The sequence below is a fragment of the Cupressus sempervirens genome, chromosome 11, assembly GCF_028749045.1.
Source record: "Cupressus sempervirens isolate cs-2001-9-10 chromosome 11, ASM2874904v1, whole genome shotgun sequence".
Classification (NCBI taxonomy): domain Eukaryota; kingdom Viridiplantae; phylum Streptophyta; class Pinopsida; order Cupressales; family Cupressaceae; genus Cupressus; species Cupressus sempervirens.
In genome coordinates, this window is record NC_143128.1 from 600449632 (window position 1) to 600477593 (window position 27962).

At 34.7% G+C, this 27962-nt stretch overlaps 1 protein-coding gene across 1 annotated transcript in view; it reads left to right on the plus strand.

Annotated features, from left to right (window-relative positions):
• The first annotated feature begins 22635 nt into the window (after positions 1 to 22635).
• Positions 22636 to 27962, plus strand: part of LOC149531106 (Methylthiotransferase) — a 123685-nt gene continuing 118358 nt past the window's right edge. The window contains exons 1-2 of the mRNA XM_089811764.1: positions 22636 to 22922; positions 23034 to 23072. Coding sequence (XP_089667890.1) covers positions 22770 to 22922; positions 23034 to 23072 — 192 coding nt within the window. The 5' untranslated portion in view covers positions 22636 to 22769. The remainder of the gene's footprint in view (positions 22923 to 23033; positions 23073 to 27962) is intronic.

Genomic DNA, 27962 nt, shown 5'->3' on the forward strand with positions numbered 1-27962 from the left:
TCTCCTCTTGATCCTTAGTAAATTCCACCACCGCTTGGCTCGAGATTTTCCAGTCTCTGTAAAATTTCATCCCCATGATAGGAATACCAATGATCACAGAAATAACATCCTCAATCATATTAAACTTAACTCCATCAATTTTCACAATGCCCTCCTTCTAGCTTTTCACCATAGCCTTGATGACTGAGGGCTTCCAACCGTGTAGCCTTTCTATAAAAGTTGTGAGATCCCCTTTTTCAAAATTTCCCAGACCTTTGACCTCCTACACCATTTCTGGGCTTCATCCTCCAGTTCCCTCCTATGCCTTCCCCCAATCATCTTGCCCTTAATGCTAACTTGAAACCCAGTATCAAAACCCCTTAGAGTAAAAAAGTTTCTTCTCATTTTCTTAAGCCTGTTATAAGTTTTATTGTCTAACAATATGAATTCTATCATTGAGTTAAGAGGATAGAGATGATTGATGTGAGAAGTACGAGTGATATCATACTTCCACATCTCATTTCTGCACATTTATCATAAAGCACTATCATAATAAATTTACAGATCAATTTTTTGATCCTCCTCCAAGTCATATTATCTATCATAATGATTTTTAATTATGCCCAATCTTCCTGAGATCCTTTCCCGTTCAATCATATCTTTAATTTTTGACGGGAGATTATTGCCTTCCATCCACTTGGCCATCCCATTGTACTTGACGACCTAATTAGCCAAGCTATTAACCACTTGTTTGGCCTCACGGTACTCATGTGCCACATAAATTTCTTTAAAAGATTTGAGAAGAAGAATGCATTCTTCTATAATGTTCTCTATTGTCCAAGTAGGTTTATTCTTCTCAAGGCAATCTATAATGTTTTTTGAATCACCGTCCAACCAAAGTTTTTTCACACCCATATCTTTAGCTAGTCTAATGATATAATGAACTACTATAGCCTCCACATAATAGTTGGTTTGAGTTCCAAGCTGAGTAGTCATCGCAACAATACCTTTGCTGAAGTTGTTTCTAATAACACCTCCCACTCCAACCTTTCCTGGGTTGCCTTTGGCCGCCCCATCAAAGTTAGCTTTACACCATCCCTCAGGTGGCATCAATGATATACACCCTTCCCTCTTGCTTTTATTATTTTCATTGGTGCCAATAAGGAGGATAGGACCTTTGATAGTAGAATAATTCTCCATCAGAGAATTAAAGCATTTGTGGAAAACAACCTCAACCTAAGTTTGCTTGTCCTTGAAAATTCTATTGTCATGCTCTTTCCAGAACCCCCAAAAAATACGAGGTAAGGTCCAATTCCACAAAGCCTTATGGTGCAGGAGCACTTACATAAAATATTTTGGACATGATTTTTTGTATGAAGAATTTATCCCGATTTTGTCTTTATGATAAGACCTTTTCTGGGGATTCGTATAGATCATTGTTGGGTCATTCTTCACCATTTTATATCAATCTAGAGTATTCTATAGACTATTTTTCCTATTTTGTAATAATCTAGAATTTTTCATAGACTGTCTTAGCAAGTATAAATAGAGTTTTAGGTTTAGGTTTAGGTCAAGTTGGAGAGCAAAGTTTCTAGATACAAAGTTACGAAGAGAAGAAAATTGCAGGAAGAGCTAATGTATGTATTGTTCATTTGATAAATTAAATAGAAGAATTTTATAATCTATCTCTTGCTGGTGCTGGTTCCTATTTCTATTGTGTTTGCTTCCATTGTGTTTTACTTCTGCATCATTTTTGGTATCAGAGCTTGGGGAAAGCTCCTGAGGCACTTGGGAAAAGCTTGGGGAAAGCTTTTGGATTTTGTGACAAGTTGAGGAAAGAACCTATAAGACCTAGATAGGAGACAATGGTCACAAGAGAAGATTTATCTCATGATCAAAAGATACTTTTAGATGCATGTAATTTTCAGAAAAAGAAAGGAGAGGAAGAGAAAAAATAAAAAGAAAAGAGAAGAGGAAGCTAGAATAGATCAAGAGATAAAAGAATGAACGGAATTCCTAATGTAGGAACTGGGAAAGCACGAAGAAAATTTAGTGCAACTAACAGAGGAATTGCAAAAAAATATGGAAAAAGAAAATACAGATCTGGAGCATCAACCAATTCAAATTGCAGAAGCCTGTACTGAGACATTGGAAGAGAAGAGTTCTTTGTTGAAAGAACAACCTAATCACATTGATCCTAATATACCAGTTAAACAGATCGATGCCAGGACATACCAAATGAACATAGTGAAGCATATATACAAGGTGAGCAACAACATGTTTATGATGAAACTTATGATACAGAAGTTCTTGAAGATAGAAAATAGTTTGAAATGGTTGATGAGCATTGTGGTGAAATGGTTCATAAAGAGTTGGATGTGATGGTCCTTAATGCAACAAAGAAATGGCATTTGAAGTTAAGGAAGAAGGTGGTATGGCCTATCAAAAGGATACTAGTAGCAAGGAAGAAGACTTGTGATGAAGCTAACAGGATAGAGGAGGCTCCAATGGTGATGAATTTGTCTCCAAGCATGGAGATATTGCAGCATAAAGACATCACAGAAAAGGATGTAGCAGTTCCTACGGTAACCAAAATTGGTGAAGTCATATTTAATGAGGGTCCATCTAATCCATTCATTGTAGGTTTGCAAGAGTTCCATCTAAATATGGCAAAAGTTTATGCACATATGACAGTTGATTTGGATACTTGTCAAGAGTACAAACAACAAATACCAAAGAATTGGAAGACACGAAAGAAGAAGGCTAATCCAAGGGACTTGGATTCTATTGTCCCCGGGAGTATGGTGCAGGAGCACTCACATAAAATATTTTGGACATGATTTTTTGTATGAAGAATTTATCCCGATGTTGTCTTTATGATAAGACCTTTTCTTGGGATTCGTATAGATCATTGTTGGGTCATTCTTCACCATTCTATATCAATCTAGAGTATTCTATAGACTATTTTCCCTATTTTGTAATAATCTAGAATTTTTCATAGACTGTCTTAGCAAGTATAAATAGAGTTTTAGGTTTAGGTTTAGGTCAAGTTGGAGAGCAAAGTTTCTAGATACAAAGTTACGAAGAGAAGAAAATTACAGGAAGAGTTAATGTATGTACTATTCATTTGATAAATTAAATACAAGAATTTTATAATCAATCTCTTGCTAGTGATGGTTCCTATTTCTATTGTGTTTGCTTCCGTTGTGTTTTACCTCTACATCACCTTATCATCACTTCTAAATCTACCATGGATCTACTGCTCAAACACATCAATGGTGTTGGAAGGAAAACAATAGGATATGTTAAAAAAATACAGGAAAAGAGACCATATAATGTTAATGAAAGGGTAGTGGATGAAAATGTGATCAACACTCTCACATTGATTTTTACAAAGAATGCATCTATTAGGCATCATAGTTCCCCTCTTTGTGAGGTTATCCACCGTCAGGATATGCTTTTGAAGCATAATCCAGAAGAAGATGTTGATTTTTGGAGTGAGCCCTGAGAACCAAGCTTTGGTCCACACAGGGGGAGGACCAAAATTTTGAAGATTCTCATAGCCAAAGGCCATAGTGTAAATGCCATTAACAGTCTCTCCCCATATAATGGTGTCTTTCTTGTGAGATAAAGGAATATGTCTAATCAGGTCCATGATTGCCTTGAGAGCCAAGTCAATCCATTCATTCTGGTTCCTGTAGTCTCTTACCCTGCTCCCAAACCTATTAATGCAAACATTAGCCCATCTACCGAAAGGTTCAATTTTCCAAATAGGGCCAACACTGAGCCAGTCATCATGCCAAAAGTTGATATCTTCTCCATTGCCAAGTTTCCATTTAGCTTTATCAAAGGCAAAAATCTTAGTCCTTAGTATGCCATTCCAAATAATAGAACCCCTAGGATCAACAACTCTTTTAATGGATGTTTGCCAAATACTTGAGCTCCATAATATCTCTCCATTCCTCTTTAGAATTGAAGATTCTCTAGATTTGTTCTTCTTAGAGAGCACAGTTAACCTGTTTTAGCTTTCTAATCCCCAGGTCCCCTTTATTCTTGGATTCACATATATTCTCCCAAGCCACCAGAGGGTATTTTTTGTTCTCCTTGGTTCCAGGCCACATGAATTGCCTTTGAATGGCCTCCAAATGCTTAGCAACCTTGGGAGGGATAGAAAATAGACTAAGAGCATGAGTATGAAGGTTTTGGAGGGTAAACTTGATCAATAATACTTAACCAGCATGGCTAAGAGTAACACCTTTCCAACCTGCCAGTTTTCTATTAAACCTATCAATGAGATTGTCCCAAAACTAGTCAAGTGGTTTGGTACCCAAAGGAAGGCCTAAGAAAATAGTGGTACATGCAAAGGGAACTATAGTTGGGTGGGAATCAACTATAGCGGGTGGGTGGCCCTTAAGGGGTAGAGCAAGGGTTGTTTATGTGGGAGATATTATTAGGTGGGAATTCTAGACTTATTTTAGCAGGTGTATATTAATGGCACCCCCCCTGCAACGAGGAGGGATCTATATCTTGCTTATTCTAGCAATTCGATGCCATGAGGAGGGTTGCTATAGAAGCCCCCTACAATTCTATGGGCCCTGCATTGAAACATGCCAGGGGGCTGCTATAGAAGCTTATTTGCTTATTCTAGCAAGCCCCTATTATTTTGGCACGTTGATGCCATTAGAGGGTATGTATATTGTGGTCCATGCAGAGGGCTTCTAGAATAGTAGGGGGCCTACCCAGGCGGGGCCCTCTGCATGCACTGCAATATACATACCTTCTAATGGCATCAGCCTGCCAAAATAGTAGGGGGCCTGCTAGAATAAGTGAATAAGCTTCTATAGCATCCTCTTGGCATGTTTCAGCGCAAGGCCCATAGAATTGTAAGGGGCTTCTATAACAACCCTCTTTATGGCATCAACCTACTAGAATAAGCAAGATCTAGATCCCTCCTTGTTGCAGGGGGGTGCCATTAATGTACACTTGCTAAAATAAGCCTAGAATTTCCACCCAATTATATCTCCCACGTGAACAACCCCTGCTCTACCCCTTAGGGGCCACCCACCCGCTATAGTTGATTCCCACCCAACTATAATTCCCAGTTTGTTCTTGTTTATGAAATATTTTATTTGTATACTAATTTCAACTATTTTTTTTACCAACTTATATCATAATAACCACTATATTGATTTTTATTATTTTAATAATAATTTTCCAATAATCTATTTAGTAATAACAAGAAACATGATTTGTACTATGTTTTGTTAAATTCATTTTACATTATGAATCATGAAGATTTATCCAATGTTGTACAATACGATATGTTGTGCAGGTGTCTCATTTTGCAAACTTGCCTACTTACAAAGATATTGATTTTCCAAAGTCAAGCTCTCACTCAATTTTAGGTACACAAGCACGACAACTACTTGTATCATTATATTACTAAACTATATCAATAATTAAGTATTTGTTCTTGCCATTTACAAAAAATTAAAATGTTTTTCCTATCTTAATCAATGTCAGCAGATATTTGAAAAAAAATCTAGATTTTTATTCTCTGCTCTACAAAATGACGAAATTTGTGAATAACCCGAAAAAAACAATAATGAAACACAGACCCAAAAACAAATATGCCCCTTTCCATTATGCGAATCAGTGCCAGAATGAGGAAGAAAGCACTCTAAAAATAAGAAACCAATTTGAAGTTCTCTCTTCGAATTAGCACGAACAATGAATTTGCAAATCAAACTCAAATAGCTTTGAAAATCTAATACAACTCTATGTGGAACAAAATACAGCCATCTGTAAAATCCTGAATAGCAAAAAATGAAAATGGATGGCAAATTGCTCAAAATGGGAAGAAGTATAGATGGAACATATCATCGTACAACAGAGGAGACATAATGGATCAACAAATGTGGAAGCAAAAGGATTTCTTCATTAAAATGAAATATTCTAACAGCGAAGACCAAAGCCCTAGATCGGGGAACTTCAACCACAAAAAATAAGTGGATTAGCCCAAATTAATTTCTAAGTCCAACAGTATACCCTTAGGTATGTCATCAGTCAAAACATGGGCACAAACAGGAAAATATGAATCTCATGTCTCCATTCTTAAAAATCATCCAGAGAAGGGAGCCAATACATTAGCAATGGGGGTATATATCCCCCCACACTGAAAGAAGCATCATGAAGAAAACAATCCAAGTAAAGGAAGGAACCCCAATTTTAGGCACTTAGCTAAAATCAAGAACACTGACACTATAATCATCAGCAACATTCATTGTGAAGCAAAATGGAGGGAATGCGCTGAGAAAGGTGTTTATGCGTACTAGAATGGGCCAATGAAATTCAAAAGTAAGTTGGAATGGAATTTGGCCAAGAGATGTTGTGAGAAGGTAAGTAAAATAACCCCCTATGCTAATAAACATTGGTTTACATAATGCCAGGATATAGAATCTAAATATAAAATATTAGATTTATTGAACTATTTCTATAAGGGGAATCACATTAAATTCATAGCATGGCAACCTAACTTCAATGAAAATCATAATAAAAGCAAATAGGCAAATCAAATGGATGGAATGCACAGACATACCATCAAAACTAAATGAGAATAACATTATCAAAAGAATAGGCGAATCATTAGGAACCCTCATAAGAATTGAAGACATAAAAAATAACACTAGCAAAACAAGAGTCTTAGTAAAACCAAAACTAAGCAATGTAATAAAAAGGAAAATCATAACAAACAAATCGATATACAGCTTAACATTTATTGAGTATAGAGGAGAAATAGATAAAATAAAGGACATAGACTTTAAAAATATTCATATTAAGAACAATCTAAAAGAAAGTCAAAGGGAAAGAAAAAGAAAAGACAATAAAATAGAGGAAAATAGGAGAAAAAGAACATCAGAGAAGGAAAACAATCAAACCATGGGAAATATAGAGAAAGTTAAGGAGCTTTAGTAGGAAATATTGGAAAGAGAAGAACAGGAGGAAAGTGGATGGATGACAAATATGAGCTATCAACACTCGTTAGATAAATTCAAAAAGTGTAAAGATTGCCATACAAAGAAGGAAACAATAGAAGAAATGGAACTCAATATTAAAAAAAATAAAGAAGCTCTCACATGAGATTTTGTTACTATAGAATGATCGGGTAGATTAAACTATTTGAGTAGAAGTTGTTCATATAGAGCATAAAGGTAAAAAGATGTTGATAATAGACATAGAGAGGACATCAAAAAACAAAGGAAACACTCAGAACAAATTAATAAAAGAAGAGACATCAACAACATAGGAGGGGAAGCTTGGTAATAAATAGACGAAACAAGAGAATCGTAGAGAAACAAAATCTAAGAAAGAAAGGAATCAAGAAGAAGCCCAAATATCAAAGAGATCAGAACAAAAACTAAGTATCCCACCAACAAATTCAGCTCATTGGAGCAATATTACTATTAGGAAAAAAGAAAAAGAAAAAAGTTACAAATTCGGCAAGCCCCAAGCAATAGTAAGGACATGTTTGACCAAAATAAAGAAGAAAGACGGAAAGAAACAGAAACAAGGAAAACAATCTAAAAAACAGAGCAAGTTAGAGAGCAAACAAGAATGCAAGAAAAAAGATAGAAAAATCACAATGAAGAACAAACAATATGGGATGACTTCGGAGCTATGGTGGAAAGTCCCTATTGGGAGAATGGAATCAAGGAAAAGAGATATGAAGAAGAGGAGCAAACCTTGGAAGTAGAAGATTACCAAATGAATAAATTACTACTCAAAGAAATATTAGTAGAAGACAATAAGATATAGCAGAAAAAGTAAACAAGCAACTAAATTTGGAAAATATAGGTATATCAATAAATTAGGAAGAGTTAAAGACACCTAATTGTGGAAAACCCAAATAGAAGCGAGGAAGAAAATCACTACAAGAATTGAGGGAGGCTACAGGACATGTAAAGGGACAAACTAAGATCTTCAAAATCCTACAAGGGGGGAAGGGGAAGAGCCTTCCCAAGGAACAATGAAAATCACTACATGGAATGTGAGGGGCCTAAATGCTCCTAGCAAGAAATGCTTACTAAAGTGTAACCTTACACTATTTGATTCATAAATTTTATTAATTCAAGAAATTAAGTTAAGCAAAGAAGAAGGCATAAAATTAGGCCAAAAACTAGGAACATGGAAATCTAAGTTTAAACCATCACAGGGAGCCTCAAGAGAACTAGGAATTATATGGAATACCCAAAAAGTCAACATAGAATACATATCTACCCATACTAATTGGATGGGAATGGAAAGCAGAGTTACTAGCACAAAGTCAAATATCCAGTGTTAGTAATAAATGTCTATGGGCCTATTCAAACAATAGATAAATCACTTGTTTGGAACGCGATTAATTTTTTTACTAATACAATACCGGATGAGAATATTTTTATAGGGGGAGACTTCAACGTAATACTAAAGAAAGAGGAAAAATATGGTGGGATAAAGACAATATCCAAAGCTATAGAAGATTTCAGAGAATGGACAAGAAAGAACTCTCTAATAGATATCCCCACCAAAAATAGAACATACACTTGGAATAATAGAAGGAAAGGCCTTTGTTACATTGTAGAAAGACTGGACTAATTTTTCTTTAAAGGAAAATTAAGCAACTTGGGCAGAGAGATCAAAGCAAAAATTCTACTAATGGCAGGGTCAGATCACTTCCTCGTAAAAATGGAAATTAAAGAATAGGCTAAACCCAACAATAACCCATTGAAATGTGAAAAGATGTGGCTTATGGATAAGAATTTCATGGAACAGATAAAAAAGTGTTGGGAAGAGGAATATTTTAAGGGATCTAAAATGTTTTGTTTTGTACTCAAATTAAAAAGCATAAAAGAAATGATATTAAAATGGAACAAATCACAATTTAAAAACTTTTTAAAAGAAAAATTAGATATAGAAGAGAAATTAGAAAAATTAAACAAAGAAATTATCAAAAAAGGAATGAATAACAAAACACATCAATTAGAAAAAGAATACCTTCTAAAACAAGAAGAAATTCTAGCAAAAGAAGAGATATACTGGAAGCAAAAATCCAGATAGAAATGGCTAACAGAAGGAGATCGTAATACAAAATTCTTCCACAACAACACACTATATAATAGAGCATGCAAAAATATATCAAAAGCAAGAAAATCGCAAGGTGATCTTATAGAAAATCTAGACAAAATAGCAGAAATTTTTGTTGGCTATTTTTAAAGACATACTCAATAATTATGATACTTCAAATAGAACTAAACAAGAAGAAATGCTAAAAACAATACCTAAGTTGATTACAAAAAAAGATAATAAAACTTTAAATAAGCCTTTCACTCTACAGGAAATCAAAATGACTCTCTTCAACTTTAACCCAGATAAATCACATGGACCTAATGGATTCCAAGCATTCTTCTTCCAAAAATGTTGTGGTATTTTAGAAAAAGACTTATGGAAAGCATTGGAAGCCTTTAGGAATGGAGGATCCCTTTTATCAGAAATCAATCATACCTTCCTAATGCTTATACCCAAGAAAAACAAAAGCGAAGAACCAGGTGACTTTAGACCTATTGCATTATGCAATACTATATATAAAGTGTTTTCAAAAGCTTTAGCTAACTGCCTCAAAAAAAATCTCCCTAAATTAATATCAGAAGAACAAACAATGTTTGTACTAGGGAGATCCATCCTAGGCGCTATCTCTACCATCCAAGAAACAATCCATTCAGCAAACAAAAATAACAAAGCATGCATGTTATTAAAGTTATACATACAAAAAGCTTATGACAAAGTAGACTGGAGATTCCTATGCAAAACACTCAAAGCTTTCGAGTTTTCTAAAAAATGGATAAACATCATTTTTGAATGCATATCCACTCTGAAAATCTCTCTACTTATCAACGGACCTCCAAAAGGCTTCTTTAGCATATCAAGGGGGATTAAACAAGTAGACCCCATCTCCCCATTTCTTTTTATCATCATGGAAAAATCCTTTGGAAGAGCAATCAAAACAATGCAACTTCACAACAAAATCAAAGGAGTAAAGGTCACCAACAATGTGGAAAATACTAGACATCAACAATTTCTAATGATACAATATTAGTTGGAGTTAGTACAAAGAATGAGGTAGATCACATACAAAAATCTTGGAAACTTGTGTAAAAGCCTTGGACCAAAGAATTAATGTAGAAAAATTAGAAATCTTCTTAAACACATCAACTGAAAGAGAAGAATATATGTAACAAACTAGGATTTAAAAAGGGCACCTTTCCATCTAAATATCTAGGAATATTCGTGGATAAAGGTAACAAGAACAGTCCGGGATGGGATCAAACTTTAGATAAAATTGAGAATCAGATTGAAGTTTGGAAAGGCATATGGTTGACCAAGGTTAGGAGAGCAACAAAAATTAAAGCCATATTATCAGCTATACCTACCTATCAACTTTTGTGCTTACAACTACCAAAAAATTGAAAAGAAATTATGAGATTTTTTTTGGAATGGCATCGAAGATAAAAAGAAGGCAGCTTTAATCAGCTAGGAAAAAATATGTAGGCCTAAAGAAGCAAGAGATCTAGGAATCAAAAACCTAGATTGGAAAAATGAAGCTATAGAAGCTAAACAAGTATGGAGAATGTATCAAGAATGAGATAGTAAATGGGCCAGAATCTTATATAATAAATATCTTAATGCATCCAATTGTACCTCACTATTCAGAACTAGGATGCCTCCTAACGGCTCAGTAGCTTGGAATTTCCTAATGAAGTGTCGGCCCCTTATAACCAAATTCATGACATGGGATATAGGGAGAGGTGATAAAGCATTGTTTTGGGAAGACTCGTGGAACGAGTATCCCCCCCTTGATCATACTGAGGTAACCCTTAATGCTAAAAAACATTTAAAGACAGTATAGGGCTCTAAAGTGAAAGACTACATACAAGTAATACAATCCGATGAAGAAACCTCCTGTGAAAGGAAATCCTTTGCCAATTGTTGTCTCAACCAAGCATACCAACATATTTTAGAAAATATCCTTAAAAATCATCTGATCATAGTTAAAAATAGGGAGGATAGACTTATTTCGGCAGCTTTTAAGGACAAAATTTATAAAGTTAAAGAAGGTTATAAACAAATTATCAGCTCTCAAAGGTGGGAAGCAATAAACCTCCTAATAAACCTCTATTGGGACCTAGGAGGGCTTCCTAAAGTAGACATTTTTCTATGGGTGGCCATCCAAAGGAGAAACCTAACAACAAATAGAATCCAAAAAATGGGATTTGCAAGCTTATCAAGATGTATGCTATATAAAGAAGACTCAGAAACAATAGAGCATCTTCTTTACCAATGCAAATATGCATAGGAATGTTGGATGTGGCTCAAAGCTAAACTCAATTGGATAACCCCCCTACTAGAAAAGTGGTACGAACATCTGATTGGATGGCCAAGAGACATAATCAAGAAAGTTTATGGAAAACTTTGGAATATCACTCCAGCAATCTTAGCCTGGGAAATATGGAAAGAAAGAAATAGATGTATATGTCAAGACAAAGAACTCAGCTCACAATCCCTCTATATCAAAATCGAGGCCACTATAACAAAAGTAATAAATAGTGATCTAAGGAAAAACTTGAAAGAAGAAGGTTTGTTCACAGAATGGGATGCAGAGATTAAAAAACAATGGTCACACCTTATCAACTCGCCTCTCACATGTAAAAAGAAAAATAGTGTAGCCAAAAAAGAATGCAAATGGGAACCTTCGTCGATAGGATGGAAGAACTAAATTTTGACGGGGCTTTTAGAGGCAACCCAGGAAAGGTAGGAACAGGGTGCTATGTTAGGGAAGAAACAGAGAACTAGTTAGTAAAAAGAGCAAAGCCTCTAGATATAACAACGAATAATATGACTGAACTAGAAGTAGCATAAGAAAGACTAAAAAATTGTATTAACTTAAGCATCAAAATTTTTTTTTTTTGAAGGAGACTCCCAAATAATATTAAATGCACTCATGAGAGGGAAAATGCCAAACTGGATATTAAACTCTAGATTAGAAGCAACCTTAAAACTATTAGAAGAATTTGAAGAAGTAAGATTTTTGCATATATTCAGAGAAGGCAATTCAAAAGCAGATAGCCTAGCAAACAAAGGTATAAACAGAGAAAATCTACTATTATTTAATCAAAACTAGCTCAAGATAATAGTTCCTAAATTACATTATATTATTCCCTTCCTACTAGACTAATGGGGTCATGATTTTCCTAACGAACACAAAATTAGGCTCACGTATTTGTGCATGATGACAATCTTCTCCCTAGTTTACAAGTATCACTTTAATTATGAAATCAAGTGAGGCAATCAAGTGAATATAGGGAGATGGCATCATCTTACTCTATTCTAGACTCTTTCCCCCGAGATCTATATAAATGCAATTTTGGGCTTCGGATCTCCCATTCTACCCTATAGTTTCATCTTTGTTCAATCTCTCCCCATGGATACTAATATCTACTTGTATCGTGCCTTCGAAAATCACACTATGGTATTCTGTGGTCTAATTAAACCAGAAAGACGGAATAGGATATGTAGGCCAATAGATGATATGAGTAGAGTTGTAGTTAGTAGGGCCTTAGGGAAAGGGTTTTTCAATTACGAATACTTGTGGCGAACCAATAGCAACATCTTAGGGCTATGGCTAGGATGTCTAGCCAGAGTTGGTGTAGAAAAGTGGGATATTGTTAGATTGAGCAACAACCTTTTCGATCCATGTTGGTTGATAGGTCAAGAGGTAGTCATGGCCAATATCAATGCAAAGCTTAAAATTCTTCTATGGAACACAAAATAGGTAGCGAACTCAGTAGAAGTCCTAGGTGCCCATGCTTGGTTATTAGAGACAACATTCTCTTCTTTAGAGAATGGTCAAGGATGGAAGCAAGCACTCAATTCTTGCTAAGATGGAGAGGAATCATAGAGGACCTAGGAAAAGAATGGCTAATGAATTATCTATGGGCATTTCACACATATATCCATCCAGAGGTAGATCTTTCAAACTTGGAAGTAATGGAGTTTTGCCTCCCAAACTATGACAAGTCTAGCAAAGGAAGGAATGCCTATGAATTTCTGCCAGCTCGAAGGCCAAAAACCTTCATGAAACCTTAGAGATCATTATGGTTTTCAAAAAGCATAATCAAGGATCGCAGTGTGGATCTCGGGTTATTTCTGATGGTTAGCTCTAGTCTTCTCTAAGTCACGGGTATAGCTCCACTGTATTTTGGTCAAGGTTTTTAGGTTTAGTATGGTTGTATTTTCCCTAAGCAATTTATAGGATATATAAAAAGAATGGTGTATGGATGCATTTTTAAGCAATTAATATAGTATAGATTATACAGAATCCACTTGGTATTTGATTTGGTCGATTAGCTTCCTTTGTAAATTCAGCCTAGATCAATATATTATACTCTATTAACTTATAATGTATCAGTTTCAAACATATGTGGATTAGATTTATGGCTCTAGTATTGTTGATAGTTTTGAACCTTGTTATTTTACTCACCTAAGTTTTTCAACCTTTGTCATTTTAATCAATCTTACATTATAAGCTAATCCCAAATTATGCAGTTTAATTACGAATTACAGTATACAAATTATTTGTGTCAAAAAAATTAAAGGATATATGAATTTTAATAGCATTTTATTCAATAATGAATAACTAAGGATTAAAAACAAGAATATGCTCCTAACTAATATAACAATTTGTCTCTAATAATCTCCCACTCTAACTATCATTAAGACTATCATATCAACGGAAGGATGATAAACAGTCTTTATTACATTTGGTTTTTCCCACTAACCTTTGGTTTACTCCTCTAAATTAGTAGTAAATTTATTTATTTTCCTAACGCCTAACTCTGGTTAGTGGTTAGTTTGTGTTGTCCCCTCATTTTTCAGGTTTTCTCTTGCTTCCCGAAGGAAATGCGCTTTGAGCTGTTTTGATCCCCTCTTTTATTTAAGATGTATAGTTATGTAATGATTCATTAAAAATTATCTTAATATTTATCTCACTGGGGTATGCCCCTTTCACTTATGTATAATAAAGGACACTTATCCCAGGCTAAACTAGAGGTTTTCTTTCTTCATTCTTTCCAACCAGTGCTCGTCAGAACAAAGATTTTTGTAAATTTGCTTTTTAATCTAATATAACATATGGCTTTGGTCATTTATCAATAAAAAAAATTAGTAAATATTTTTTGTTGACATCACTCTTTCATAAGGCATAATTATATGGCACTAATAAGTCATCGTTATTACTAGTAGACGATTATTGATATTTTTAATGTTTGTTTAGATGGTGATCCTAATTAAAACAAGAAGGAAAAGGGTTTGACATCCAATTTACAAAAAAGTCAAAAAAGAAATGGCACAAAAGTATGATTTATCAAAATCTGATATACCTTTTGATAGGGAAACTATGCAAGAAGCATTGGTGCGCATTAAGGGACAGAGGAAGAAATGAACCCCGCTACATAGGAAAAAGTCACCGCACATATTTTGTCTTCCCTTTTACCAAAGGTCACTAATACTACACTATCCATGGAGGTGCCAATAATTGATACATATAATTTAAGCAAAGGTCTATGTGAGCCACTGAAATACCAACCACCAATTGTACTAAACAAAAAAATAGATCTTCGCATACCCACCCCAGGCTATAGGCCAATACCATTTGACTTGGAGGGTCAAGAAGAGCCATTATTGGAAATGATTGTAGCTCTGAATAGAGCATAAACTATAGAGACATTTTAAGTTACCCCCTTCATAATTATAGGAATAAGTTAATCTTGTATCTCGTAGTCAGTGTAGCTATGCATAGAATGTTCAATTGTACATTTGTTTTTTAATAATACAATAATCAATTTGAGCATCAAAAATTCTAAATGTGTTCTGTTTAAGATATATACGTATAACTTCTTAATAATTAAGAGTTTTCTTATTATAGTTTCTAGCTCTTCTAAACTTTGTAACTCTTTTTTAGCTTAAATTAGTACTTGTACAATATTTTAACATACATTGAATTAACATTATTTATGCCAGTAATTCATCATGGACATAAAAAAAACCATTAAAAATGAGTACAATTGCCACTCTTCTATCCAATATGGAACTTAAAGACCTTGTACTACAAGTTTCAAGTATATAAACAATAAAGCAACAACGATCTAATAGTATCACCTATCGTCTACACCTCAATGATGATGTGCACATGCACCCTTGCCTTATTCCTCAATAATATAACAAGCTTGTTGTGGACAACATCTTACACAAAGGCTCAATCATCTGCCTTACAAAATACACATGCAAAAAGTTTCCAAACTTCATGTACGTTTTCAACTTCTTTATATGCCCTCGAATTGTTTTTTGATTACATCATCAAACTAAAACATATACACTTTTATATTGTGGTGCAATTATAGTTACAATTTTTGAAGACATAGAAAGTACAAACCCAATAATTGGAATACCAATTCCACTACTAAAAGTAACCAACACCACTTTGACAAGGAGTAGTCAAAGTTTGCCATCTTCGGTTACAAAAATTGAAAATTCTTCATGTCCACAAAGTTTGCCAATTTTTTTTGTCACCCCCATTAAAACATTGACCCCATATCATAAAAACTAGTCAATTGAAGTAAGAGTATTGAGTAGAAGTCCCATGCACAACTTTAGTAATGGTAGAAGAGATGGAAAAGTATTTTGCTTTGACTTTATTGACAAAGACAAAACAATAATTCATGTGACATGCTTCAATAAAGTTGTAGATGAGTTTGATACTGTACTCCAATCTGGTTGTCTATATGTCATCAATAATGGTCAAGTAAAAGTGTCCAACCCAAAATACAACAACTCTACTAATCTATTTGAGATAGTTTTAAACAATTCATCCACCATAGCTATTTCAAAAAATGTTGAATCTATCATTCCATTGCATTGTTTTAACATAAGGAGCATAGATTCTATGCAAAGTTTGCCTATTAATTTTTTTGTAGATGCCATTGGGATTGTGCTCTCTATCACCCCTACATCAACCATTCATAAAAGAGATGAAATTGAGACAGTGAAATGTACTATTTCCATAATTGATATGTCTAATTGTACTATTGATATTACACTTTTGGGTGACCTTTGAAAAAATGAAGGTAGGAAACTTTCATCAGTGTCATTTTTACCAGATCCGCTAGTTATTTTGATCCAAGGTGCTCACAGTGTTTCATGGCATGGACAAGCATTAGATAGTATATCTTCAACATCAATTATGATAAAGCCTAAAATTGTAGAAGCACAAACACTTGAAGGATGGTATACCACTAGAACCACTGCTAATCCTTCAAAAGCACTATCACAAAATTCCTTCGTTAATACAACCTTTAAGAATCCAATACCAATTTCATCTTTGATTAACAGAACCATTTGTGAGGATGCCACTTGTGTGATGGCCAAGATTACAGAGCTCCATATTGACAAATTTTACTACCTATCGTGTCCTCAACTTATTGTGAATAAGAAATGTGAGAAAAAGGTGACTCAATTGTCTCCTACTAACATTTGAATGCCCAAAATGCTTAGTCAAAGTGCTCGCTTGTGATTTCAGCTACATGTTGAAAATGGATTTGCAAGATGAATCAAGTGAACTCCACAATGTTACAACATTTGAAGGACCAGTAAATGCCCTACCGGGGGTCTCTATCAAGGATTTCTAGCTTCTTCTTGTAGAACCCAATGGTGGTATTGAAATATTTGACAAAGTCATAAATTGTCAATATTTATTTAATCTCTGAATCAAGGATTCCTCATTTGAGGGACAAAATACTCAAACCATCATTATGACAACATTTAAATTGGTGTAAGATTTAATAGACTTTATGTGGTTTACTACAAAATGTAATATCCAACTTTTCTTTTTTTGCAACTGTTCATAGTACTCCAATGTACATAACATTTTATTTGGCTCAACAAGAAAGTTTACATGTCTATGTATTTTGCAAATTTTTTTCTTCTTCATCTTAAAATGGCATTTCAAGCTCAAATTTCAAATTACTATATGACATGATGAATAGCTCATTTTTTCTAATTATGTACTATGTATCCAAATCTATTTACATTTCAAATTAGAAGTAATAAGTTTAACAACATATTTTTTTCCTTCAACTTTCAAGTTATGTTTTGATATGTGTTCTTTAAGTACCAACTTTATTGGGGTCCATATTTGATATTTTAGTCTTCATTTTAAAACTCATTATTGACTCTACATTATAGTGTAAAGGATAGTAGTACAATGGAAGTTAATACTAAAAAAGATACCTCAAAGAGGGCTCAATGCAATGAGATGCAACGAAAAAGATACCATGCAAATGCAGATGATATCAACAAAAAAAGACAACTAAAAAAACAAACATTGCAATTTGATAATACTAACGCTGCTATCTCAACATCTGAGAATCCCACCTTTGTGCCAACATTTCCACCTCAACACCAAAATGCTAGTTACACCAATGAAAGGGCACCATAATTCACTGATAAATTTTTCAAAGCCCAAATTTTTTTTGGTTCAAAGTTAAATGCACTAGCAAACATGTCCACGTGTTTAATATGTATGGAAAGATACCCCAGAATAAAAACTAAGGTTGTAGATGGGAAAACAACATGTTATAGATGTGCAATTGAAAAGGATGGACATCACTTCTCAAAGTGGAACAACATGGACCCTAAAGAACAACCTCATTGTTTGGAAATACTTACTCAAATTGAAGAAATGTTAATTGCTAGAGTGAGTCCCCTACTACAAGTAACTTATGTGCGAGGTGGACAACTCAAATATAGTGGCCACACTATTTCATTCCCTCGAGATATAACATCAATTGCAACACACTTGCCCAGGCACATTGGTGATTTAGATATAATAGTGGTTAATAGGGAAAGTATTGGCCAACAACAATATAATTTCTATGTTAGCAGGGATTGAGTATACACAGCTTTGAAGTACACGATACATAATGATCCATACTAAAAAGAAGTATAAGTAGATGAACATGCATTATATTCTTTACCAAATGTATGTACTGACATATCAAACTTTCCATTTCAAACTTCAGCAAGAGATGATCCTCGAGAATTAGATTATTCATAAACACAAGCTATAGAAGAAGATCTTCTGTAGAACATTGTTGATACTCAATCCTCCTTTGTGGCTAATCTTCCACCCACTTCTATAGAGGTTTAAGAGGTGTACTCATTGCTCAATTTAGATAAAGAATGTCTCCCAAAAATACAATGGTTGACTATTTCACCAATCCCCATAAATGAGTATAACACTGCAGGACAATTTGTAATGGCATTTCCAACTCTCTTTCCAAAGGGGATTGCAAACTTTAATCAACAACCAGTAAAGGAAATACAAATGCATGATTATGCTCTCCACCTCATTCAATACCATGATAATAGATTTGGTCAACAACTACATTTTAAATACTTCTTATTGAACTTACTTATGAGGCATTGAAGTCAAGCAACAACCTTAGTTTTGTACAATGGTCCTCTGACAAAGACTAAAGGATTTGCCAGATGACAAGCTAGCAGATCAACTTATGTGATTCACATCAAAGATTTGAGGAACATGACCCTTTTGGAATGAAAGAAGAATGGAGCTATCAGACATGGTTATTCAACTAGACTACCCAACACTATTCTTTACTCTTTGTGCAGGAGATACAAAATGAAGAGACCTATACAACGTAATGCCTTCAAAAGTTCCATCAAATCATTCTACAATTGCTAAATGGAGGATACAAATTATAATTGATAATCCACATCTTACAGCACTATACATGCATCATAGGTTTATTGCATTTCGTGAAGAGGTCCTCGAGAAATTATTGGGAGCAACTAATTACTGGTATAGGTAAAAAAAAAAAACTACATGTTTACATATCATTTAAGACCTTCCTCAAGTTATATTCTAATGTTTGTATCTATATACGTATGAATGGCAACACAGAGGCTCAACACACATTCATGGCTTTATTTGGCTTGCTGGCGCACCAGATTTTGACAAACTAGATTGGAGGAACGAACAATCAGTAGAAAGTGCAATTGAATACATTGATAGGTATGTCTTTGCATGGAACCCAAGGAGCGCTGATAGTAGGAATCAAAGATTCTATCGTGAAACAACAAAGGACCCTTGCTTAATGGCAACAAATAAAATTTTGTTGAATAACCCTCTCAATGATTACATTGAATTACTCAATCGTGTCCAATGACATACTAAATGCACACCTCAAACATGTCTTCAAAGAAAGCAATCAACTATGGTATGTTGGTATAAAGCTCTGTGGCCCTTACAAGAAAAATCAAACATCACTTTCGCAAAAAAATGGCCAACCCAAACCTAACCAAGCTAGAAATGACGAATGCCTAAATCTACACAACCCATCAATTTTGTCCATTTGGAGAGCCAATGTAGATTGCTAACTTGTTATAGCACTTAATGCAGTGCTTGAGTATATTGCAAAATATGCTGCAAAAGTAGAGCAAAAGTCTAAAACATACCATTCAATGCTATCTCGAATTGCCACCACTTTTCCATTTGAAACACCAACAAAAAATTCTTTTAGAAAGATGTTAACTGACCTACTTGTTGAATGAGACATCGGTGCACAAGAGACCTCCCACCTCCTACTCAAATTGCCCCTTTCCACTAGTAGCAAGACATTTGTTTCGCTTTCAGTCCACAAATTTTTTTTGATCATATTTCTATTTCCCCTACAACCACAAATATGTTAGCAAACTATATCAACATATACATTGCTCGACCCACACATCTTGAAACAATGTTGCTTCTAGAGATAACTCAAAAATGGTCATACAAATCATCACACAAAAAACAATGGAAAGAATGTCTAAAGGCGGCAATTGTTTGAGTCTCTCCAAGATTCAAAACTATCCTAGATATGCATGGCAAGGCATATTCTATGTTTTGTTGGACAGAATTAATGTTATACTATCCATTTAGAAGCATTGAACAAGATTTGGGGAAGTCTGATGAAGAAATAATACACAATTGGGAGAGATTTAAAACCATGTATAGACCTTGGCATGTCCACTGAACAAATGTACCAATGGCTACATAAGATGATCTAGAAAGTCCATTAATGGAGACCAACAATATAGAGGAAGACATGCATGATGAATGACAAACTTCTTTCCAATCTACAAGCAGGAGAACCAATTCATGTAGATGTCATGGACATGTTAGGACGATGCAACATGGATATAAACCATGATTGGGATGAATGTGAAGTCAACCCATCAGATGAAGTTATAGCTACTTCCTTTATTGACACCAGGCATCCTTCACTTCATAGTAATAGTGTAGCATTCAAAAATCTAGAAAGCACGCTAGTACCAGAGCAGAAAGAAGTCAATGACATAGTTGGTTCACATGCAAATGAAAACACTTCCAACACACAGTTGCGAATGATTGTTCAAGGAACAATGAGAATAGGAAAATCACACTTGATTAGTTGCATCAAAGAAACATTAACAAAATCAATTCAAAATAGACAAACACCACTTCTTCTCCTTGCACCAATAGAGCATTCAATATTCAGGCATCCACGATTCATTTTGCACTTCGAATACCAATAAAAGAAATGCTACCACTGCAAGGGAAAACACTCACAACATTCCAACAATCAATGCAATTCATACAATATGTACTAATGGATGAAATAAGCTTCATTGGGCCAAAGCCAATGGAAAAAATTGACAGATGATTACAAGAAGCTTTTCCATGTCAAAACAACATCCCATTTGGAGGGCGATCTATGCTACTATTTGGTGATTTAGGGCAATTACCACTAGTCAAAGACATTCCAATGTATGCATCAACATCATATGGGGGAACACTATGGCACAACTTCAACACAGATATAACTTTGAAGATTTTTTTTGTCAAGATGGATAGGATTCAACTCAAATAAGGTTCCGTAACTTTCTCTCAAACCTGCAAAATGCACAACCAAAAATAGAAGATTGGAAACTAATGATGTCAAGATCACATTCCTCAATGACGACTGAAGAGAAACATATGTTTTTACAGTCTACACACTTATTTGCCACAAATGAAATGGTTTCATTACATAATAAATGAATGCTATTATGTACAACAAAGCCAGTAGCTCTTTGCATAGCTGAACAATTATAAGGTCCAACAATTTTAGATCTAGAAGATGAACAACTACAATCAAAGATACTTCTATGTACTGGGCGAGAAGTTATGCTATCCTCCAATTTGTGGGTTGACATAGGCCTAGTCAATGGTGCACTTGGCCAAGTAACAATGATTGTGTACAAAAAAAATGAATCACCACCACAACTTCCCTTATTTGTTGTTGTGCACTTCAAAAAATATACTGGCCCATGATGGGATAGCAATCACCTACATGATGTGCTGATAACTCCATTGAGTCATGTAAATCAACGTCAAATACCACTAAGAATGGCATGGGCATTAACCATACACAAAGCTCAAGGGCTTACTTTGCAACATGCCACAATTGACATTGGCAACATTGACTGACAAGGAATTACGTTCACCGCAATTTCAAGAGTTAAAGACATTTCCTGCTTGCACATACACCCTATATTTACTTTTGATAGATATGCACATATGAGCACAAATCCATTTGTAGCTTGGATGATAGAGGAAGAGGCATGCTTGCAACGACTATCAAATAATAGAGCATCTACATAAAGTTAATATATAATTCCACCTGTGCCTAAATTACTTTATGCAATCTAAGCAATACACACAAACTGAGTGGTAATACTTGTAGCCCATGCTATAACAACATTTTTAAGGTCCCACTGACCTCCTGTAATTTTACATTCCTTTGTATTTGGTAAGGATTGAGAGTTTTCTTGTTGGTTCTTTCCCTCATGAACCTTGAACCAATGCTATTAATTAATATATCACGACTTCACACTTTTAGAAATCAGTTATGTCTTATTTAACAAACAAGCACACATCTACATCCAATCAAAATAAGAATACACTTTGATGAGATCCATGAAAACTATATAGTACGATTACAAAATTAATCTTTTTTATTTACATTTAGAAAACCTCAAATTTAGACTACTATTTCATATACTTCAACATTGACCAAACATGATTTAATTTTCTTGGAGCCAAAATATATATATTTTTTGTTAATTTAAGTTTTCCATTTCTCTACAATATCACAATATTGAGCACTTTTAACATAGAAGTAAAAAAAATTACATATCATCACCTGCTTGACTACTAAATTTTATTTTACCAGCACTTAAATACAATTGAATCAATATTATTACAAAACTAATTCAGTGTACTTATTTGGTGTACCTATTGCACCTCAAGGTGCGATTACTAGCTATACAAAATTGTTGAAAAATAAAATAATTTGTGATTGCTAGCTATACAAAATTGTTAAATTGTTGAAAAATAAAATAATTTGATTGGACAAATAAATTGAAAAGTTCTTCACACCGAATGAATGCAGAACTAATAAAAGATTGCAACAAATGTATAATGTTCTTGCCTATCCGGACGAACTAAATATTTCACCACTACAATTTCATGCAGCTGAAAGTAACTTTGAAACCCAGATGTGAGGAAGCTCTGAAGTTAGGCTTCTGAATTGTTACATTTTTCTTTGACTTCGTTGAGAAAAATGGAGGACATCGAAGATGTAGTGCCTGGAGGCGCTCCGCCAGGCCTTCGTTTGCCCACCATGACCACAGCTGTGGGATTGAAGCCCAGAAAAAAACAGAAGCCTATGCAAACTCCCGCTAATAATGTCTACTCCAGTGTACCTGGTACCCAGGTATCCTACATTTCTTTTATGCTTCTTTTGCTCGTTACACTAGTTCATTTATCAAATCTATTTCGATGCTAACTTTGGAACTTATTTTATTTATTTTATTTATGAATGCAGACCATATACATAAAAACTTTTGGGTGCTCACACAACCAGGTAAGCAATTATTTACTTCCCAATGCACAGGTCTAGGTTTAGGGTTTTATTTTCAACAATAGGGAATTGAAGGAGGTTTTCTTTTATCCGTTGGTTCTGGATTAGTTTGGATCTTTTTTGTTTCTGTTGCGTTGATCTTCAGCTTAGTTGCTACCGAGGATTATCTCTTATGTTATATTCACGTGGGACAATCACGAATACGAATCCTCTCCTTACCGGGGAATCTGAACTACTATCACTCTTGGCATTTGCTGCACCCAGCAAATTGGACATAATATTTTACCCAAGTTCACTCTATTTTCGTGTCTCCTGGGATTTTGACATGGGGCCAAAGCTATGATATGCTTACCCACGAAGTCAGACTTCGTTCGGATTTGTCAGACTTATCGCTGGTACTTTCATGCTCACAGTCGAAGTCTTTAAAAAACTTAATATTTTTTTTTCACGACTCTGCTAATGGAACATCCTAGGTAGATTTAACAGGCATTTGAAAAAGAAATTCGGCATGAAATAACCAATAGAACATCATATATGTTTACATGTATTTCATCAGGTAAATTTGATTCTTGTGCATCTAAACGCAGAATATTAATCCAGATACAGTTATAATCCTCTTCAGATATTTAGAATCCGATCAATCTTTTCCATGCATATTTATACATTTACGGAGGATGCATCCCCTGCATAATTTGATCCCATCTTCTATAGTTAATTTTTTAGGGAGGCGGGATGGGTAGGAAATAAGCCCTCCCATACCTGATTTTGGGACATCCATTTCGGGCAAGAAATGACAAGGGGTGGCAAGGGAATGTTTGAGCCGACTTGAGGATGGTAGGAACCCTGTCAGCATATAATACAATATAAAGAAAATCACAAAAGTGAATAAAAAAATGTAGAGACCACAAGTACCCCACATTCCATTACGCCAGCCTTAAAACTTAAAAAGCCACACTAATGATTAAAAACGAAAAAAGAATCTCATACAGTAAAAATGTACAAATGTTTTAAGTGTGAATGAACTATTGGAAATAAATTTATGCAATACTTGTGGACAAAATTTCACCGATCTACAACTGTAAATATTAACTTACAATGAGTATACAAAGACCAGTCCTTATTCCATTTGGGCAGTATAGAGTCAATCCCCACATAATCTTATCATCAAACCACAAAAGATAATGTGCACCCTATCAACCATTGGATAGATAAGAAATAAATGCAATCCTTGGTCTAAATGCATTTAACCCCAATCAAAGGAGACCAATTAGATAGATACCATAACCCGGTATGAAAATATCTGGTAAATCAAATTCATTCATAATCATCATAATATTAACTTCATTTATAAGGAAATACAACAAAGTAGTTTCATTTCATATCCAAAACAAGTAATTGCATAAAATGGAAAATTACTTCATACTGATTCTTCTAAAGCAGCATCATATCATATCTATCTTATATCATGTTTTGAAATTGTTTCTTCTTAAACAGGGGTCTTGGTACCTTTTCTCATAAAAATTCAAAGGTGCAACATAGCTTTAGACCTGTTCACAATTATAACTAACTGCTAACTAAAAGTATAACTGCATAATACTTGAAAATATGAAAAATTGTTTAAGTCTCTTCCATCTCTTCAACAACCACCACCTCTTTGGGAGCATCTTTCGGAACCTTCAGGTAGACTTGATTCACTTGACAATCTGGGCATGTGTGGGCCACACAAATTTCTGGATTGTTGGGGCAAAAGCTTGTAAATCAACCCATCTCTTCCCTCAAGCAATTTTGACATCCGTTACAAACTTTGTAAATTTGGCCTCCACAACAATCTATTTGTTCAATACCCTATGGAACGAATCCATTTGAAAACTCTGTTCCTCCCTGAACTTGGTTATAAATGCCTAGGGCAACATTACAAATCCTTGTCTCCCTTCTTCCAATTGTTTGATTTTACCCTCGTCATTCTTGATGATAGGAAAACAGGGATGATCAACAGAAGCAATCACCTTTAATTTTTCTTCCAGCTTTGGATATTCTTGATTTATGTATCTCAGATTCTTTATAACAATGTCAATGAAATCAATGGTGTCCTTAGTCTGTGCAGGAGCATTTGAATCCCTTTTTGTAACTTTAAAGAGTTTGTTCAATTCATACCTTGAGGGGCCCCACTTCCTTTCTATCTTAGAAAGTATGTCTTTTCCTTTAGTAAAGAAATCTAACATGTTACATATGCTATTAAACCCTTCAAACACCTCGTCACATTTGGGCAATATAAGATTTACCTTGTAGACAAGAATCTCTTCCAATACCTTAAAAGTGCAATTTTTATGATCAACCTCTAAGGTTACCTCTTTGTCTTGGCTTTCTTTAACATCAATTTCTATAGCATTGCGAACGACAATAGCCTAAGTATTTCCAACAGATTTTAAATCATGTAGTTCTTTCTCCAACCTCCTAGTTTTCACATGCATTTTATTTATCAAATAATTCATGTCCATTTCTCTCCTTTGCAATTCTATAATTGTTTCTTTCATATGTTTAATCTGAGCCTGGTTAAACATAGACTGATGTGTCAACTGTGATGCAACAAGCATAGGGTCTGTGTTGTGTACAGTTTGCATCAGGGCTATCCCTGCTTCTCCTTTAGACATGTTAATCATTTTAGGTTTTTTACCTTTGAATGTAACCCAGGTGGCAAGGGTTTTTGTTTTGGGATCATACTTTGTTCCTTCTACTTTGTCTAGTGATTCAAATTCTAACACAAATATTGAATCTTCTTGCTTCCTCACTTGATCTAGTAGAAACAATTCCTTTAATGTGAAACCAGGCAGAATCAGGATGTCACTCTTTTTTACCATTTCTCTAGCCTCCTCCTCATTACATGAAATGTCATCCAAGTGCAGCTCATCCATCATTTGCTGAACAATTGAGGCATGTTGAGACTCATCAACACCTTCAAATCTTTTGCTCTTTCCATTCTTAAAGTCCCTCATCTTATACTTGATCCAAAAGTCCTTGAATTCCTGTGTTTGAGTAAAATTTTCTTGTTCAATGAATTCGAGAGAAATGGCCTCCCTCTTATCTTCAGTGTCAATTGGGTCATCATTCTCCATAGTTTGAGCATAGTAGCCATGTTCTTTGTCAGAAAATTTGGGAGGTGGCTCTGATGCCTCAACATTTTTACCTTCTTTCATGTTTCTGAGAATATTAACAATTTCTGTTGATCCCTCATCATCTGAATTATCATAGGCCACCAAAGGGGTACTAGTCCCTTCTTGATGAGATTTTGCAGCAGGAGAACCAGAACTTGAACCTGTCAAACTCAACTTTCTTCTTTTGGTTTGAGGGGGTGGAGTAGATGCCTGCTCAACTTTCTTTTCTTTTTCTTGCTCAACATATTCTTGGTATAAATTTTCAAAATCTTTAATACACTTCTCAATCCTAAGGATTTCAATATCTTCTTCAGAATGAAAACGAGGCAGACTTTTACTTAACCTCTGATTCTCTATTTATTCAAAACATTCCATCTCTTCAACCTTTGGTATGCTTCTTGTAAGTCATCACAAGTCAGCACAATTTCTAATAATGTCATCTTCAATGTGCAGCTGATGAGCATACCTGACTTTTATAGTTTTAATGACCTCAGGATCATAATCTCTGATTTTATCACTAATCAACGAGAATTTATTCATGATGATTTCTTGAACTTCTTGGATGTTACTGTACCCAACTGTATATCCATCAAACTTTATAAAGTGAGGCATCATCTTACCCTTCCTTCTTGGCTGAAGCCTGAATATTATCTTTCTCACACTGAAAGATCCCTGATAGATGCCCTTGCTGATCTGCTGTAGTTTTTAAATTAATAAACTATATTTTTCTGTGATTTCTTTGATGGTCTTTGAGAATAGACAGAAGTTGCAGAAGGTTTTGTTTTTGTTTTGTGTTTTTTTGATAGTTTTCACAATAGTAATGAATAATGAACAATAAACATGAGAGGAGACTGAAAATAAATAAGAACATAGAGCCAAATCAGAATTGCTATAAATCGTACCAGACAGATTTCTCATTTATAAAGCCAAATAATAAATCCAATGCAGTTCCAAGGAGCCTACATCCAACAAAGATGCCAAACTGCTGCAAATGGCAGCCGCAAGACTGCAAGGAATCACGTCCTAGGTGAAAGAATCAATCTGTAACGCTGAAACCATAAATCTGCAACCTAAATCCATAATAAAGAATGGTGTACTCTATCCCTGATAGCAACGCACACTGTCTAAAGAATCCAATGCCAATAACAGCTGAGGGCTACGTCCCAGCCAATCCAGAACCTGGGGTTTGCGTCCCAGATGAAGAATTGCTCTCTCAGAGCCAATTCACAAAAACAAGTTTTTCAATATGCAAAAGATAATAAAAAATTAGGTCTCCATCTCCTTATATCCCCTTCCAACTGTAAATCGAACCCTAAAGGGAAATTACACTTTGCCCTTTAAATAAAATATAATAAAATAACATTTTCCCAATTAAAGTCATCCATGCTATAGGAAAAACATTACTTTATTAAAATTCCATAGCTGAAGGCACCAAAAAGTCTACAGATAATAAAAATCATGTATAATAATTTGAGACCTTTCCAACGAGCTATAACACATAGGTGTACCTGATCAACTGAAGCCAAAATCCCCTTATTACTCCAAAATGGTTATATTATTAACCTTATTTTAATTTATTTAATCACCAACTTAAGAAATATTTAAATATATTAAAATATTTTCCAAATGGTCCCAAAAGGCCCAAAATGACCAATCAAACATGAATCTGACCTTGTCACCTGTCTGTGACTGATGCCGGACAAGATGTGTCAACTGGTAGTCCATCCCTAAAATCTAGGGA